The sequence below is a fragment of the Elgaria multicarinata genome, chromosome 10 (assembly GCF_023053635.1).
Source record: "Elgaria multicarinata webbii isolate HBS135686 ecotype San Diego chromosome 10, rElgMul1.1.pri, whole genome shotgun sequence".
In the NCBI taxonomy this organism is placed as follows: Eukaryota; Metazoa; Chordata; class Lepidosauria; order Squamata; family Anguidae; genus Elgaria; species Elgaria multicarinata.
The window spans coordinates 30,450,728-30,464,124 of record NC_086180.1 but is presented as its reverse complement, the minus strand read 5'-3'; the positions used below and the strand labels follow the sequence as shown (position 1 = coordinate 30,464,124).

The 13,397-nt window shown below is 41.4% G+C and overlaps 2 protein-coding genes across 3 annotated transcripts in view; one reads left to right on the top strand and one right to left on the bottom strand.

Moving 5' to 3' along the window:
• Positions 1-13,397, top strand: part of CASP6 (caspase 6) — a 459,872-nt gene that overhangs the window by 268,523 nt on the left and 177,952 nt on the right. The window lies entirely within an intron of this gene.
• EGF (epidermal growth factor) overlaps positions 13,298-13,397 on the bottom strand; it is a 58,835-nt gene continuing 58,735 nt past the window's right edge. For both annotated transcript variants that reach the window (XM_063135511.1, XM_063135513.1), the window contains exon 22: positions 13,298-13,356. In XM_063135511.1, the coding sequence (XP_062991581.1) occupies positions 13,355-13,356 (2 nt within the window). In that variant the 3' untranslated portion in view covers positions 13,298-13,354. The remainder of the gene's footprint in view (positions 13,357-13,397) is intronic.

Genomic DNA, 13,397 nt, shown 5'->3' with positions numbered 1-13,397 from the left:
TTTACATGACTGTTTAGAAATTAAAACCACTGTTTATCCTCATGATCTTTTTCATTTCTGAACTTGTTATCTATGCTGGCTTTGTTGCAGCTGATTAATACATTTGGTAATTTGTCTGGTTATTCAATCAATTGGCCAAAATCCAAACTGATGCCGATTGAAGATACTGTATCTCGTAGTGTATTAGCAGATTGGCAATTTTGATGGTGCCCTGATATTATTACTTATCAATATGTATTCCCAGTTATATCTCTAAAATGATTAATTTGAATAAACTGATCAATGAGATTTCTTAGTATTTAGATAGATGGGTGTTTTTAAAGCTGAGGGATGTGGTAAACATGCTCAAAATGAATATTATACCTCAGATTATTTATGTTACATGTCAGATCCCTTTAGCTATACCTGGGGTTGGGGTGGAATCTTAAAAAATATATCAATGCTTTGTTCTCTCCATTATGATTATCTTTGAAAAGGATGCAACTTCCAATTAAAGAAGGTGGATTTGATTTTCTGGATCTTGCTCTATACCATTGGGCTTATGTGCTGAGTTGTGAATTTTGGTCTTTCCCATTTATACTGGATCTTCCACCTTGGTTAGTTTTGGAATCTTGTTGTCTGGTTCCTCTCTCTAAATGGATGACAGTTTCTGGGCCTACAAGAACTGATATGATTTCTCCCACAGTTTCTACTGCTAGAGATGTTTGATCCACTTTTTTCATGCTAAGTTGACTTTATGGGGCAATCCAAATCTAAAAATTGGCAAGAAAATGTTTTTGTGGTAGATCTGCACAGATAAGGTGATTTTTTTACTTTGGAACTACTGGCTCCTGACTATGAGTTCTTGCCATTTTCTATCCTTGCATGCAAAATATGATTTGCTTGCTATGACTGAATAGCAATACTTGCAATTGCAGCATTTGATAATTTCTAGGGCCATGTGTGCTAGGGGCTATGTGTGCCTTCCCCTCTTAACTGGCCATTTTAGGGTATTTGCCAGTGCTGTGGATCTTATGGGTATCACAAGGTACACAGTTCAGTTCTGGTTTGATCATAAAGAACCATAAGAACTCTTGCCCATCAACATTTAGTGCCTGAACAGCATATGGAACAGGCAAGCACACAGTTTTCCATATTAATAATGGATCCATGTAAATTATAATAATTACTAACTTGGGGCGTTACTAGACAGGGCTGTAGCGCGCGTTACCTACCGTAGTCGTGTCGACAGATCCAGATGACGTTCACCAGGATCCGTCATCATCCTGTGGTGAAGCTTCCTTATCCCGTCTTTTTAAAAGTGAGTTTAAGCGCGCCTTTTCCTGCCGGGGCGCGCTAATTTGAAGTCGGGAGGTGGAGGTGTGGGAGGATGTGAGGTCACTGCGCTTTCCGCCGTGGTCAGCACTGGGCAGGAAAAGGCGTGCTAAGGGGAGTGGCCAGCGGCTTCGGTCAAGCCGCCTCCGCCATTTGCGCCCAGTCCGCAGCTGGTGCAGTGGAGCGGAGCGGCTTTCTTTTATTATTCCAACAGTGACAGTTTGCGCAGGAACGGAGGAACGGAAAAGTGGCTGGTGTGCTGCTGGGGGTGGGTGGGGGATGGGTGGGGGATGTGCGCCTGTTTTTTCTACTTCAACCTCTGCGTGGGTCACTTTTCAGAAAGGTGGGCATCCCACAGTAATGGGAAGTTGGTGACTCCTCGGGTGGGCAGGCACAGCGGCTGAATAATGGCTGTGCTTTACGCTGCGCGGAAGATGTAAAGGCCAGCGGGGACTGAGGGGGACGGTACAGGCATGAAGGGCTGTGTGCCTGTTGGTGTGGGTACGCGGCTGGAAGAGGGCAACAAGCGAGGGCTGCTGCCATGCCTACGTCCAGATGTGGGTTGGCTCCGTGGGATGGGGGGGAGGGCACAGAGGCGGTCATCGCCACCGACACTCAGAGGCATGATGGGAGAAGTAGGCACAGAGTGCCCATGCAGACGACTGACCTCGGGTCACATTACACCTGCCACAACCCCCATCAGGAAGTGACAGCATCAATGTTGACCCTCAACAGCGGCACTCGCTGGCCGCGCCCCCTGTGAGCCATCCACCAATGCCAACTGGCTCCCCTCTGCCCAGCCTGAGGGGGGTGGTATGCAGCAGCAGCAGCAGCACTTCAGCTGCCACTGCCGCCACCACCGGTGCCGGCAGTGGCGGCAGCGCTGACGGCTGCGCTAGCGATCTACGCCAATTGCGGTCTTTCGGACTTGCGCAAACCGTGCGGCGAGTGGAAAAAAACCCCACGGAAATCAGGCCAGTGTGGCTGCCAACCCGTGCTCGAGGCGCCAGCAGCACAACCGGAGCAAACTTCCGCAACCAATACTGTGCTAATCCAAAGAAGGTGTGGATCATGAGGTGTCACACCTGAACGGGAAAATCCAGTTTCACCGCTCCTCAAACACGGAACACCCGGTAGGTCTAGCAAAGCCCTTGACCTGTGCATACAGCATACAGCAACTTTGTTGCTCTGGTGCCCCCTTCCCATCCATTCGCCCCACTCCGTCCAAGCTGCTCCCTCCACTCACTCCCAGCTGTTGCCCCCCTGCTTGCCGTTCCGCCGACCCATGGGACTTACCTCTGGGGCAGGAGGAGTGGCTGGACATTGGGCCAAATAGGCCCAAAGCAGTTCGGCTGCTTCAGCAATGATATGTTGCAATGCCAGATGTATCATCTTTGTTTATGTATCCTGTTGCTTAGCAACACTGAGTTCTTATAATGGAACTTCTGCTACTTAGCAACACTAACTTCTTCTCTTGGAACCTCCAGTGTGCCACACATAGCTGCATGCCATGCAGTGCCTTAGCGTATGCTACATTTGCTTCTCTACATATAAATGATCAAATGCACATTTTATGCAGCTCAGTGGCCTCTTTTGTCCTCTTTTCTGCTGAGGTGTTTCCTCTTTTGGGGGGCGGGTGACTCTGCTGCTCTCTGATGCATGTTTTTTTCTGAAGAGAGAAGAAGATGGATCTTGTGTGAAGGCAGCACTCAGTCCCAATGTCAAATCAAGGCTTCCAATTTTTTGCAATGGAATGAGGACATCAGGTTGAGGAAGTGAATTCACAACATGTGGGTTGAAGGTTGGTTTGCATAAGAGCAATCTGCATGGAGGAGATAGTTCCAAAAACCTACCTTGACCATATTTAAAGGGTGCTGAGTATATTTGAACCGATAACTGGGTCCTCAGCTCTAAAACATCAGAAGCTGCTTTATAACAAGTCAGAGCATTGGTCTGCCTGTTATCCGGTGGAGGCTGGTGGCTCCGATATCAGTGGGGTTGTGAATCCACTCCAGGTTTCAGTCAGAACAAGTAAGAACTGTAAAGCAGCTATTCAAGATGCTGACTTTAGAAGATTCACCACCCCACTAACTTTGGAGCCACCAGCTTTGATTGCCTTTCATATTTGTTATAGCTGCATCCACCTTAACAGCCTGACTTTGAGCTAAACATCTTCAGGGGAGAAACGTTGTTCCACCAAGGGTGAGGTATTCCACCTGCTCCCCCCCCCCACCTGGAGACTTTAAAAGCAAGGCTGGAGCTGAAGGTTGTGAGGCGCCGCTTCAGGAGAGAAACTCTGTTCCAACCAAGCTTTCTTTTCTTTTCTTTTTATCTTCTTATCAGGTTGTTTTGCTGTAAACTTGTATTTAGTATATTTTTGAATATTATTGTGATGTTGTTGATTAGTATATTGTTAAATATTGTAGTTCTAATTTTTGTAAACCACCCAGAGAGCTTCGGCTATTGGGCAGTATAAAAATGCAATAAATGAAATGAAATGAAATGAAATGAAGAAAGAAAACCAATTAATTAAATACTGAAGTGTGTGTGTGTGTGTGATGACTGGCAGCATGAATCAGCTACTGCCCTGTGAATCTCCACGTTCCTGTACAACATTCTGATTGAAACACGGAGCAGATTTGCCCTGCTGACATTGGAGCCACCAGCCTCTACTGTTATTATCTTCATTGACTTGTAGTGGTTTTCCACTCTTTCGCAGTCCTGTTTAAAAAGGAAAGGATTCAACTTCTGCCCTTTTGCATGCAAAGCTTGTGTTCTACCACTGAACTGCGGCCTTTCCCTTCTGACAAAACACTTCATCATTTCTAGGCTGATCTCAAAAGGGTACCAAAGAGGACAAGTTGTACAGTTAAAAGAAATGCTGTCAAATGAATCTTAATACCCACAATTTGATGGCCCTAACCAAAAAAAAACAAAAAAGAAAAAAGAAAAAGAAAGAAAGAAAGAAAAGAAAAGAAAAAAAGCTTTGAGGCCAGAATCAATTGGAATGCATACGGTCTTTTGATCTAACCCTGCCATATTATTCTTTGGGAATTTGACAGCCAACATTGTTTTAGATAAATGAATATTTTTTAATCTGTTCCTAATTCGTTTCAGAAGCCTTGCTTAGTTAATGTAGAAAAATATGTCAGAGCAGCTCTAGCAACTGTACGTATTTCAGGCTACACTTCGTTTTGTAGCCTGAACCTACCATGAAAGAAACTTCTACTGCTAGCCTCTCTATGAGGACATCTCTTTAACTTCATAGAGAATACATATACATGAATACATATAAATGAGCATCAACACCATTTACGCATAGCCCAATCAATCTTTCGGATCAGAATCCTAACTGTTGGGCCCTACAAGTTGCAAATTTGAAGTTCTCGTGTTCCTCATAAATCCCAAAAGCCCCAAAAATAAAGGTTTAAATTTGATCCATGTGGACTCAGAGGGCATGTGCAGAAACAGAAATGGCTGCATCAGGGGGAATAAACTGTGTCCACAAACAATGCCGTACAGCCATGACACTTTTCCTGACAATGCAATGATTTTGGAAACAAAGGCTCTTTCCCTCCCCCCTTTTCTGCAACGCTTCTTGTCGAATCTGTTTCAAGGGAAATTGGTTTCTAGTATCAAAGAACCATTCTGGCTAATTGAAAACTCACTTGAGCTTCCAGGGGCTGTAATGCCACTTGTTGCTTCAAAGGAATCCCTCCCAGGTTGCTAAGGTACTGCAGGTGTCAATAATTAAGCAGCCATCATACCAGCCAGGGAGGTATGCCGTCAGGCAAGCAGGGAATGGAAAGCGGTCTTTGTTTCAGGCTCCAGGGAATTCTAGAATTATCCTGGGAGTTGTCGGGAGATCCTCTCTGCTCTTCTTTTCTTTTCTTTTAATTATGCTTACTTCACCCTTCAATGTTTCCATTCTAAGGGCATATCCCCTTTCCCTGCCATCATCATCATCATCTCAAAAAGCAGCCCCTCTACTTTTCCCTGTATTTGACCATTTGAGGGAATTATTCACATCTACCATTATGGATTCCACTGTATCACATGTCTGCAGCAGATGACCACATGGGTTGGATAAATTGCAAGGTCAGTTCTCAAACCAGCAGTGTTATCTATCAGTCCATCATCCATCAAATGTTTATATCATCCAACTGCCATATGTCCTTGGGGCAGTATACAGTAATTAAAAACAACCCAAGAACATTGCAGTAACAACCAAAACAATTGATGCATCAATAAACTATCAATATTAAAATATTATAACATTAAAACATTAAAGACCATGGGATAAAGTTAATAATCAGAGCCACAGATTAAAGATTAAATGTTTGCTGGAAGAGGAACCTGGAGACTAAGGCAGGCAGATCTCCCTGGGAAGGGCATTCCTTCAAAGTAGATTTCCCTCCTGCTTTTCTAAATGATCATCATACTTTCTCATGAATGTGCCACTCCATGGTAAACCTACCTGTTCATATACTCTGGCTTTCTAGGAATGTTCATTGAAAGTTGTTATCTTCCTCAGTTACAAAGAAGGGATGAAGGTGAAGTTAATCTGGAAAAAAACACATCTTGGCCTATGCAAATACTTTTAACAGCCACTTGAGGTAATAGCAACAGAACTGCTGTACATATCTGTCTGAAAATTAACACACATGACATACACGAGGCCCTCTCTAAGTTCGCCAAGTTTCAACTTTCTATGTTAAAAAATAAAAAAAAAGTTATAGGCGTGTGTGTTTTTCCAATGAAACCCTATGGGGGGGGGGAAGTGGTTTGGCCTAAAATGGCATCCGAATCTCTGAATTGATTCGGAGAGGTCCGATCCGCTCTGGACCGATCAGAGACCCCCCCAAACTGCCTCGGATCAGTGATTCAGAGGTCCAAATCACCCCGATACGCTTCAGATTTGGGATTCGGATCTGAGGCGATGCACAGCCCTAGTTCTAAACCTTAGCCTGCAATCCTATTTCCACTTCTGAGTTCACCATGCTTGCCTTGCAGGTCCCTGGTCAACAGCTGGTTGGCTACTGTGTGCTAGACTAGATGGACCCTTGGTTTGATCCAGCGGGGCTCTTCTTTTGTTTGTAGGAATAGACATGCCTAGGATTGCACTGTTAGACTTTAAAGTGCCACACAACTTTTGTTTTGCTTTTCCAACAGCAGATTAACATGGCTAATCCACAGAAAAGAATGCAGTCCCTCTTATGAAGAAGTCATCTCTGCCTGCTGAGGAGAGGGAAGGAAAGGACTGTTAAACACTTTCTGGTATTTTCTGATGTTAGCCTGTTGTAGCAAAAACAACAGATTCTTGCGGCACCTTAAAAACTAACAAATGCTATAATAAATGTGTCAGTCTTTAACATGCTTCAAGACTTGATTTTAACTTTGTTCCATATAAAATTAAGCCTAAAGCCATGTGCTATTATTCAACCATTTCTTGAAAGAGAGGAGTCTGCTCCCTCTGGTGGTGTAATGTCACACAGGAAGAGTTTAGAGTTTTTCTGTTTTCTTTAAGCAATAAAAGAACTACAGTGGGAATCTTCTGTTCAACCCCACCTTTTTTCTTTTCTTTTTGAGCACAATGTTCCCATATAACGTTGTTCACTGGTTATTTTATTTATTTTGATAAATAAATCTACAGGTACTGTAGATAGGCTCCCCTTCTTAATCTAATCACAGAGAAGGCTGTGAATATGCAGGGGAAGCCTTTTTATTTCCTTTCCCAAATCCCTTCTTTAAAAAAATAATGTGTACCAAATTGTGAAAGGCCACGCATACCAGGGGACTAGAAAAGATATCTCTGGGACTGGAGAACGAAACTATTAGGTGAAAGGAAGATAAAATTCTAAAGCGAGCTCTTGAAAAGACTGGCCAGTGGTCTCTCACATTTTAGATATATAAAGAATTTGGTAAGAGTGGAATATAAGGGTTATCCATGATGTGTTGTCACCACAGTAATATTTGATCCACAGATCTAGCATATGGAGCCGCTTCTGGATTGGGTCCTGAACATTCAAAAGACTGTCATTCCACTTGGCTGCAGCAGAGGGAGAGATGGGAAACTGGGCTCTCTTAGCTGACACTGCTGAGAAACCAGCTCCATTTGGTGTCTCCATTTCCTGATCTGTTTCCATTCATGCTGGTCTACTATGCAACTTTAAGAACTGGTGCCTGAGTTTGCTTGTTTTCCTCTTCACTCCCTATCCCCTTTGCCTTTTGTGCCATGTTGTTTGGATGGTAAGGGTGCAGGCAGAGACTGCCCTGTTTGCAAAGTTCTCCTATAGATCTCTTTGGTGTTAGGGATCTTTGGGATCTAATGCCAAGAGGGACACCAAACCAACGTGGAGGCCACCATGCCTGGTATTCAAGTTTGAAAAGAACCTGCCAGGAGAATCAACTGCAGATCTCTCACAACACATGTGGCTTGGCTTTAAATGTAATGTGGGGATGGGACCCTTAGGAAAGTCATGTATCATACTCCATCAGCAAAATGGTCTGGAAAGATCCTTTGGAGACCATCTTCTCTGAAAGGCTATGAAACAAAGAGTATTTCCCACTTTGAACTCTCTCTCTTTTCTCTCCAGCTCTTAGTAACACAAAGTGGGAACGCCTAATGGAATCTAGCAAAGTTTATCCATTCCCTGAGAGGGAAAGAGCTATGCATAATGCAGCAGTACAAATGCTAACGGACTCTTGCAAGAATGTTTACATTTATTTTTTATGACCTTGAGAAATTGATCTGTAAAGCAGTACTGCCAGAGGTTGCATCTGGACCCCGAATGGCCTCCAGAGAAAGCGGCCCGTGCTGCTTCCATCACATCTGGTGCGTATTTACAGAAGAACAGCAATTCACACTTCAGCTGGCTTATTCCAGGGAAAAGCACTCACAGTGTTAAATGTATAGAACTTGGGTAGTAAAACATCAGTTTTGCACAGCATTCTTTTACTATTCCCGTCAGTTTAAAACACACCTCTGTGAAACAAAACATGAATGCCAGTACTAATAACAGAATATCCCTTTTATTCACAGCCTTGAGCATCTGTTTTCAGCCAGACACTGTGAAAAATGCCATTCTCTCTTAATCCTATTGTGTCTCTCAGCACTGTTCCAACTCAGTAGAAGCCAGGATAGAGAAAAGTGTTTACAACCCACAATACCTTATTCGAACCCTCCGCAAGCCATCAGCATTTATCCAACTTTTATTAAAATGATGGGGAATGTGACATACAACTCGCTGAGAATTATGACCAATTTCTCTTGAGCCAGCTGAAACCATGATCCCCAAGCCACTTAGGGCAGATTACCTGGATTTCATCTGACAGCAACCGAGTTCACAGATCAGTTAAAATGGGGCATGCGGATTTAAGCTGATTTTGTTTAGTTAGCTTTACAGAGACTTTAAATAAACCCAGTCTAAAGCTATGTACTCTACCCTACTTGGTGGTGGATCAGGTGGTCTGTTTTCCCAACATGACTGACAAAGAGCTCACTTGCTGCTAACCCACATGTGAAAATGCTATGACTGAGATCTAGCCGCTGCATTCCACACACCAAAGCCCTCGTGTGCAATGGTTCTCCTGTTATCCCCTACCTGGTGGATGTTTTAGGAAATGTGGGACTTTAACAAAATGTTGCAGCATGGAATGCTTCTGTTCAAACCAGAATTCGCCCCTTGGTTTTCTGGTCCTTCCCCACCTCAAAGTCAGTCTACATTCGGTGCCCACTGAGTATCTTCAGTTCATATTAAGTTGTTTTCTGTATATTCTCCACCCTCTACTTTACCCCTGCTAAATATTTCTTCTATTCCTACAAACCTTGAGGTTCCTCCAAACCTGCTGGTATCTTCCTCTTTTGGCAGGGATGGCGCCATTTGGGCTATGAAAGTATCCACAGTGGGGAATGAGTTCACTATAGGATATATCTATAGCAGCCCTAAGGTGGCCACTTATGAATCACCCCCCCCCCAAAAAAAGAGGAAATGCATCTCCCAAAAAGAGTACACTTATTTGCATAATATTTGCATATGCTAATTTATATGTATAGATGGACATTTGGAAATAATTATTATAACTGAAACAGAAATAATTATATCCCACCATAGTATGGAAGACTGTTGAACAGGAGGCCTGGGGGCCATGCTCAGTCTGATGGGTAGGCCCTATTGATGGGTAACTTCAAGCCCAGCTCTTTCTTCTGATGCTTCTTTGGGGAAAATCCAGCTCAAGTCCTACTTAGAGTAGATCCATTGAAATGAATGAGTCTTAAATTAGTCTTGACTAACTTGTTGCACTGATATGCAGGCGATGTAATGCATATGGTACAGCATTAAAAATTAAAAAAAACACCTACAAATGACCACTATAGTAGCACATCCAAATTATAAACTTTTATAGCTTTAAGCTAAAATATGCTGGTATTTTTTTAGCATTTTGGCCATACCCCTCAGCTCTCCCTCACTTGAATGCGGCCCCTGAGAACTTCACCCACACTGAATTCATCACTCAGACTGAAAAGGTTTTGACACTCGTGATCGATGAAGTCTAAGTTCTAGATGGTAGCAAATGACACAATATTTGGTTGTGACCATCTGACAGTGAGCACGATTTATTTCTTTTCCAAAGGTCATGCAAACTCTGATACCTTTTGGAATATATATGTACTACTTTGAAATCCTGCATTGAAAAATGCTGTGAATGGTTTGCTTCATGTATAAATCCTCCTGATTTAAGTTGAGCGGGCGGATGAAGAACAATTGATATATAAGAAGTAACAAAATCAACATAAGAAAGGGGGGAATGCAGCTTATACTGGAGAAAGCTGGAACTTGAAACCTATCTTCTACAGTTACATGTGGAAAGAATAAAGTTCCACATTTAAAATTTCTGCTCTTTGTTGCTCTACATTCCAGAGATTGATCTTCTACTGTAACCTTTTCTGTTCTATCTGTTGGAAAGTTACTGTACTGCTCCACACATTTTTGGAAACCAATCTTGCATTAGAGGCAACTGTTTAAAGAACTTAGCCACGCTCAGGGCCTTTCTTACCATACTTAGCTAGCTGGGTGGCATGTAATAAAAGCAACAGGCCAGATTCTAACATAGTGTGTTCGGCGGGGAGAAAAGTGCAATTCTTGAGGTCACCTGAACAGTTCTTACATTGTAAATGCTTACATTAATTTCAATGGGGCATCGCAGCATTGTTTACTTTGAACAATATTCCTAATATCTTCTCCCTCCCAGTTCATCTTACACAGTGTAATGACAGGTACCAAAGGTGGCCATGAGTGCTTTTCATAGAATCATAGGGTCGGTGGGGGGATCATCCCCAACAAATGGCTGTCCAGCTTTTGATTGAAGACCTCCAGCCACACACACACACCACACACAAATAATTGGCTCCATTGTTCAACTGTTCTTCCCTTTAAAGCATTTCACCTGATATGGGTGGCCAATTACACATCACCAAAAATTAGAGCTGAAGATGATGCCAATTTGCATAAAATTTGCATATACATATATGTATAGTTGCTAATTCAAAAATAATTACTATGAGTTAGGTAATAATTTAAATGATGGTAATTGGCTGGGTGAATGGATATTGGGGAGTTGTAGGGCTTTCTCTCTCAGCATGCATAGGATTGCATCCTCACGCATTCTAAAGCTCCATTGTAAAGCTTGAGAATCTGGTCCAGTGTGTTGATACTTCCTATTGTTTCATTGGCCGTTGAGGTCTGTGTTGTTATTGAACAGTATGCTTTAGTTTTATCTGGTTTTTATATGAATGGTTGGCTCAGTTTTTAAGTTTATTGGTTGGTTATTATGACTTGCGTTCATATCAGTTTTGGGAAGCCATTTTGAGAGGGTTTCCCCCTGTTAAAGGTGGCATACAAATTTCTAAATAAATGCTGTTTTAAATGTAAATGGTCTTTTGTTTCCCATTCTAACAACCTACATAGAAGAGTGTGGAGGGGTTCTGGCTGAAGCCACAAAGAAACCTTAGTTGACCATGAATTTTAGTCAAACAATTATTTACTCAATTAAATTGCATAAGTGTGCATGAGAATAAAACAATACTCTGAAGAGAAATCATACTTGATTTGTTTTTAGATGAAGCACACACATCACAACAGGCATCATCTAGAACAGACATTCCCGCCAAAAGGGTGCTACTCATAGTTTTTGTACATTTTTAAACTTAAAATAATTAACTTTAAAAAAAACCAGCTGCTTGATTGATCAGAAGCATTTTAAATCAATTACTCTACCCAATTAGCTAAACATTGTGCTTCTAATAAAAGCTAATAAAATTAACAGTATGCAAAATAAATCCATTCCAATAACTGACAATTGCAGAACACTAAACAACTTCCTGAACAATGCCAAGTTTCCAAAAACTGTTAGTTTTAATGATGTGTTAAATTATAATCTGGAACTACTTCTATGTTAATTATAAAAAATAAACCATCTCCATTTTTAGACAATCAATATTATGGATTTCATAGCGGCAATATAGGTAAACCACTTCTATTTAAAAAAGTGATTCCAAAATTTATTTTCCTCTAGTTTTTATTTTGTGGCAGACGTTGGAGAAGCCTCATTCTATTTGACAGTCCCCTATGTGCCATTTCTCTCTCTCTGTCTCTCTCTCTCTCTCTCTCTCAGCAGTTTATATTCTAAATATATAGGATCAAAATTCTCAGTGTTGGCCTCAGCAAAGTGGTGCAAGCAATTGCTAGGTGATAAATAGTTCTTCCCAATTCAGTCTTGAATGTTCTTGACTGGCTGAAGAGGTAGCATACCTACTGTTCCTTTCCTAATCACTACCATGTGATAAGCTATGTGGGCCCCGTATTGTTTTGATAGATGCTACCAGGGACAAGTAGGGGAAAGTCCTAATTGTAGGGTGTGTGCTTTTCTGAGATCTGTTGTTGTTGTTGTTATTATTTTCAAAATGCTTCTTTCCTTTTTAAAAAAGAAGGTATTTTTACCTTAAAAATAAGGATCCGTGAATCTGTCATTTTAAGTATCTCAGTTTATCTTGAACTTTGAGAAAAAGTTTGCAGAAAAATGTGTACTCATTTTTGTACCAATTTCTCCTAAGACATACATTTTGCAAAAAAAATGCAGGGTTTTTTGCAAACAGTTTTCCTAATCTAATGCATTTGTAAATGTTATTTCACAAATATATGCCAATATATTTTTATGTTCACTTTCCCCTAATATACACATTTTTGTAAGTATTTTTTCTCATAGAACCCCACTGCAACATTTGAAAAAGTATCAATTAGTTTCAGTTCACAAAATGATTTGACAGTGCAAATTTAGGTAAAGTTCACTTTAAAATGCAAACTAAACAAATTTCTCCCCCATTCCTACTTGGAAATTCTGACAAACTCAATATTATTTATTATAAGTGGTATATAAGTATTATTATTAATACTGGAGAGAAAGAGAAGGCCACCTTTTTCATGTTGTATATGCAGAAAATAGTTTATATAAATGTATTATTAATACTTATATACCACTTAATATAATAAATAACTCAAATGAGTCACTACAAACCAAAACAGAGTTTTCTTGTCTGGTGCTCTGTTGGCTGTTAGCAATGATTGGCAAAGTGGCATCAAGAATGTATTAGCATTTGCAGAGAGGACAGATTTAGCACCTTCTTGCACTTCCAGGCATCTATGCTATGAATGGACAGTGCCACATTTGTTTGGGTACCTACAAAATTCTCATTTAGAAATTGTTTCCAGAGATCACACATCGCTGTTACCTACTGAGCCCTTGATGTCCATATTCAGCTTAGTTCAGAGGCTCTTTAATATGCCTGTATTAAACTGACCATGTGAGGTTGTTGGATGGGTGGGGGTGGGGTGGAGTAAGAGTCACTTCCTAGGACGCTTGGAGATGGCATTCCACTGAAGCAACTGAAAGCCATTCTCTAATTCACAGGACTAGGATTCTGGGTAGCTGGAGAGAGCTCTGTTACATCGTTTACCAACTGTAGGGGTCCAACTTTCCATGGTTCTAGATAAGAAGAAAAAAGAGAACAATTATTCAGAACAAAT